The sequence below is a fragment of the Rutilus rutilus genome, assembly GCF_951802725.1.
Source record: "Rutilus rutilus genome assembly, chromosome: 22".
NCBI lineage: Eukaryota > Metazoa > Chordata > Actinopteri > Cypriniformes > Leuciscidae > Rutilus > Rutilus rutilus.
Window position 1 is genome coordinate 27,483,064 of NC_140227.1, and position 6,000 is coordinate 27,489,063.

The 6,000-nt window shown below is 38.4% G+C and overlaps 1 protein-coding gene across 1 annotated transcript in view; it reads right to left on the bottom strand.

Annotated features, from left to right (window-relative positions):
• cacna1da (calcium channel, voltage-dependent, L type, alpha 1D subunit, a) overlaps positions 1-4,232 on the bottom strand; it is an 87,246-nt gene extending 83,014 nt beyond the window's left edge. The window contains exons 1-2 of the mRNA XM_084394623.1: positions 3,977-4,232; positions 1,261-1,642 (exon numbers count right to left, since the gene is read on the bottom strand). Coding sequence (XP_084250749.1) covers positions 1,261-1,493 — 233 coding nt within the window. The 5' untranslated portion in view covers positions 1,494-1,642; positions 3,977-4,232. The remainder of the gene's footprint in view (positions 1-1,260; positions 1,643-3,976) is intronic.
• Between the last annotated feature and the right edge of the window lie 1,768 nt (positions 4,233-6,000).

Here is a 6,000-nt window from a genome sequence, read left to right on the forward strand (position 1 = left end):
TCAATTACTTCATCCTGCCTTCAACTATTTTCAGCACAGGCCGAAAGCAAACCACACCATATGCTAGTTTTCCTGAGGAATTGAACCTTCAAAGCGTATTTACAAACAACAAACAGCAGCAGACCACCATTTTTTAACCATATGTTCGAATGCTAAAATAGAATATACAGCAATCCACTACACATACAGCAAAGAAATGACCATTCTGTATGCCGCCATTTTTTCCATGAAACGCAAACAAAATATTTGAGCCCACTTTTATCAGCTATGACGTTTTGTCGGCCAAAACCCAGAAACGAGTTAGCATTTTAGCGCTTCTGGTTCCATCGGCCTGAAGTGAATGGGTTTTTATTAAATGCCTGAAATAAGGTCTGTGGTGAATACAAGCTCAAGATGTTTTCATGTTTTATTCTATGACTTAAAATACATCAGTAATGCACCCTTGTGATTTTTTTTTTAAAAGCTTTTACTTGTCTTGAAATGGGCAGTTGCTAACAAGTTGCTACAGAGGTTTTCAGGTAAATCAAACTTCATCATGCTGTCATGCAATTTATAGTCTATGTTTAGCTTTTTCCTTCTGGAGATTGCATTTAAGCTTCAGAGTTCATAAACGTTATATTCATTGGTGAAGATTATCATGATAAAACTTCATAAACTTTTGTTGGTCACAGAGCTTATTTTCTGCAATAATCCAAAGTCAATGGAAAAATCCTATTTTTGGGTGATGCGAACTTCTGGGTTGGCCTACAAATATACGTCATCATTGCAGCACTCTATTGCAATTTTCAAACAACCTTCCAGAACACTCCCCTTGTCCTCCATTGGTCAGCGAACAGATAGTCCCACCTCCAACTCACACCAGTGGTCGAGTTAATGATAGCACCACACAGACAGCATACTTTTCATCGCAACTCAACCTATAAATGGCTTACATATAGTTGTCTCTAAATATTAAAGGGACAGCTGACCTAAAAACTAACAATTCTGGAATTATTTACTTACCATCATGTTGTTCAAAACCTACATGCATTTCTTTCTTCTGAAGAACACAAAAGTTATTTTGAAGAACGTTGGGATCCAAACAACACTGGAACTGGAACCATTGTGTGGAATAAGAAAAAAAGAAAGTCATACAGGTTTTGAACAACATGAGTAAAAATCTTCTTTAAACTTGGATATGAGAACATTTTGAACACCTAAAGAGTTTTGATATTGGTCGATCTTGACATAAACCGATGTTTTACAGATGGTAAAGGATACTTCCATTCCACGAGGCTGATACAGGCCCGGCGGATGGGGTTGTTGAGGTTGAGGCAGAAGAGAGCTCTCTGCGGCCGTGTGTTGGCCGAACTGCCCTGTTTTTTGCTCTTGGCATACTGCTGCCGCTTCTTCTGGGCCAGCGAGCCGACCGGTACCACCGAGGGTACAGGCACGGAGGCTGCGGGGGGCGCGGCAGGAGTCGCAGCAGGCGGAGCAGGGCCGTTGGCGCTCATGGTGCGGGCGTAGACCTGAGCAGGGCGTCCACCAGCATGGGCCTGCCAGGGGAGAGGGCACGGGGGTGGGCGCTGGAGCGGAGGGTCTCACCAACAGGCTGGCACGTCACCAGAGAGAGGGACTCTGGTACTGCTGGCATAATTTGCCTCTGTAAAAGATAGAGAGGAGAGTAAGAGGATGCGTGTGGTCTGAAAGAGAGAACACGAGAAAGCGCAGAGAATATAGTGGGAGGCTGTGCAGTGACTTCCTTCACCGCTACATTATATTATGCAACTATGTGGGTGTAAGACTAAAAGATGCATACAGTATGTCTTTGGGACTAAAGGCCAGTGTCTCAACCCAGGATCGCGAGCAGCCCAACGTGTGAAAGACGTGGGACTAAACATTAAAAATATATTCAATGTAATAGCTTATCTAAATATAAAATTATGTTATTATTTACTCACTTTCATGTTGAAAACCACCATAAAAGTTGCCCTTGAAGAAATCTGAGAGCTTTCTGTTCTTTCTATTGACACCACTTTGGCGCTTCAAAGAGATCGTAAAACTAATCCATATGAATTGTGCGGTTTAGACCAAATTTTCTGAAGAGACATGATCGCTTTATATGATGAACAGGCTTTTATTCACATATAAACATTCATAAACTCACACATCAGTTGTGGTAAACGGATGCTCAAACATGTTCGCTTGACGTGCGAGAACCAATGAGGTTCATTCTCGTGTTACGCAGCACGTTTGAGCTTCACCTTCAGAACCAATGAGGGTCGCGCGTCAAGCAAGTTCGGTTGAGCTTCTGTTCATGTTCACTGATCAATGTGAATTAAATCCTGAATTAAGCCTGCTCATTATATAAACGATCGTGTCTCTTCAGAAAATTTGGACTAAACCGCTCAATTGTGGATTAGTTACAATCTCTTTATGAACTTTTTGAAGCATCAAAGTGGTAGTTGCGTAGCTGTCAATGGAGGGACAGAAAGCTCTCAGATTTTTCCAAAAAGACCTTCATTTGTGTTCTGAAGATGAACGAATGTTTTATGGGTTTGAAACGACATTAATGATAGAATTTTCTTTTTTGGGTGAACAATCCCTTTAGCCTTCATTCTACATCTCTGAACTTCCTTATCATGATGCATGACATTAGGCATTTGCCATCAAACTTGTCATAAAATGCTAATTCTGTATTACTGACATAATCGTCATGTTTTATTGCTTTAAATCCAAAATCAAATCAAAACCATGAAACCAGGAGGATCTAATATTGAAAAGTCTGAGGTAGTGCAACAAGACTATGAGGACCATATACAATGTGCCAGTGTAAGCTAAAAATATAACACAACTTTTTTTAAAAACACACACAAAAAAAACTCTTAAAGGCTTAAACCAAACCAGGGCAGCAAAAAAGAAAGGCAAAACATAACTCTTGATGAATGACAGAGGTATTATTAGGATAATGTCACAAAAAAAGTTACAGCCTGTGGAAAAATCAATGCGTGTAGCGTGACCCAATGAAAACCAGTCTGCAAATAGATGCATTGTGGCAGAGAATCACACTACCAACAGACATTATCCGCAAACAACAGCAAAGAAAATCATCATCTGCAATCAAATACAAGCAAAAAACACACACATTAGGCTTATGGGATACACAAATGTCACTCATATACATCAGAGTCCTTGAACCACTAGGCCCCGCAGAGGAAACGAAGACATGCATGGAAAGGTCATATCGCCTGTACACATTTCCCTTTAAGCATTTGTCTTCGTGTAAACCTAAGACATCGCATCCAAATATGTCAAATTTAAGACAATGCTCTGCTGTCGTTGCATGTACAATAAGTGTTAATCTTGACACTAATAATACACGACATTAAGTGCAGTGTATCCTGTATTGGCTCATATAAATATTTGTCATTCTAACGCCATGCATGACAATGATGCACATTGGAAAAGAAATGCCTTCATTTACAATTAAACATTTCCTGTTGTGCTTCCATAGATCCTAGACGTTAATGTTTAAACTACCATGAAGGACAATGACATATTGTCATCTAACATCGCATGGCAATGATGCATTCATGCATATATTTGATGACATACACATGCATAATGCGTATAGAAAAAGAGGCTCGAGACTTTAAGGCAATAACGGTAGCGTTTCTTCCCCCAAAAAATGCAATATTCCATATATATGGCAGCCAAATCCGTGTCTTTCTTTAAATGATACTCAGTTACAACAGCTGTGATGCGTCTTTATAGTCTCCGACTGTTCTTTTTTTTTTTTTTTTTAAACGACTGATTATGACAAGCAGTGACAGCATCAAAGGTATAACGGGACCAAAACGAGCGCAAAATCCACTGCATCAGCATCATCAGCATCTTTTCAGGTCTGACACGGATGCTAAATGATTGCACTCCATCATTTGTTAAACAGATCCATTTTTAACCAGAAACATGCCAGGCCGCCGCGTGAATATCGTACCTTTGATGAGGTCTTTCCTTTCAGCTGAGGATGATGATGCTGATGATAATGATTCGGCTTATATCCAGCGATAAAACTCCGACATCGATTAAAACGCTCAGGTCCGATCTGACACGGTAAATTCAAATTCATCAGTGTGCATTCGTTATTTTGCGCGTGAGAGAGCGCGAGAGCTTCCTCGCGTTCGGCGCGCGTTGCCCGTGTTGAAGCGTCACGCGGCGTCGGTGAACGGTGAAATGAGCTGAACTCCCCCTCTGGCTGTGCACGCACGAACCGCGCTTACTTTAGTGACGAGGACTCTGAATCATTTAAAGAATCGGTTCGCTCAAATGGATCATCTCATTGGATCACTTGAGTCATCATTCAGTTGTTCCCAATGCGGGATTTTACTTTTCATTTTTGTTTGTTGTAAAATCCAGTTTATCACTATGTTTTTAGATTAAGGGATATTTTGTATTCCAACAATATTGATATAAAAATGCTGTTAATATAGCTTATTGTTCATATGTTAAAATAAATAGATTCATTCTATTTAGGCTACTTACCAATTTTACGATCAATAATTTATTAATTTAAATGAACGTTCACAAAATCATTCATCAGTTCATTTGAGTCATTATATATAATTTAATATATATATACATCTTAATACAGAAGAAATATTAGTATTAAAGTAACGCAACGTCGTTTGCGTCCGTCCAAAACGAGGCACAAACCAAATTAGCCAATCAAAATCAAAGATAACCATTCAAGCCAATCATCTGAGCACCTCGTGAAGCGCGTCAACAAACCTACTTGATGATGTTGATGGAAAAAAACAGGTGAAGAGACACTTTCAAAATTAGGCCAAATGAAATATTAATTAATGACTGAATGACAGGTCCATAAATGTGCCATAATAAAGGAGAGTTCCTCTTCGCACAGGTGAGTAGATGCTAAATGGTTTGAGGCTCTGTATTTTTGTATTAATTTTTATTTTATTAAGGAGATATTGTGTTGGCCACGTAAGCAGAATTATAAGAAAATAGCCTATATTTGGGTTACAATTCTATGTAATATATGGGATAACGTCACATGTTGTGTTTACTTTTAACATTGTTAACTAACAAAAGTTTTAACAATAAAAATGTTGTTATCGTTATGCTAATCATTAATATATAAAGTATATTCTTGATATTATTTACACATGATAAATTATTCTCCGCAAAGATCACTCCTTATGAATCGTTTCGACCAAATGTTCAACAAGAATTGGTTCAAAAGAATGATTCATTCGCGAATCGGACATCAATTATCTACTTGAATCAGTGAGAACGAACAAAATTCTGGAAAGTGTTTGGCAATACTGGACCACGATAGAGGGAAATAGATTTCCTTGTAGTGTATTAATTAAATTCATTTTAGTGTGTTGTAAACAAAAGTGAAATGTTTGTTTTTCCCTTTTACATCCAGGGTTTTCATTTTGTAATTTGGTCTAAACACACACATAGCTAATAAAATCACATGATAGGTAAATCATAACAGTCATACTGTATTGAAACAGGTATATATAGGCTTATATATATATATTAGATAAGCAGGAATAGGGCAATAAGCCTGATACACTAATTCATTTCACTGCAGACCCACATGCCAGTGAAATGATATGCCAAGGTTTGCATAAATGGCAGCTGTGTCGGATTGAATAAGGAAGGTCGGCTGAAAGGTTGAATTCTAAATCATCATAGTTGCATTTGGAGACAATGTGTGCAGAGTGAAATGACCTAATCAGGACGAGAAAATGTAAAGCTCACAGAGCAGAACTGAAGGCCTTCAAGAACAAGCAATTACAGCTCAGAGAGTAGGACTTCCCTTGAGTAATCATTTTCAAAGAGAAAAATGTGTTATCAGAATGATCAGAAGAAACCCATTTTATATACAGTGAATGGGAGAACAAATACAGCATATTATTTTCAACATTTCAGAGGAGGTGAAGCTACTATTTGACTATAGCTAACAGAAACAGCAAGTAATATATATTCTTC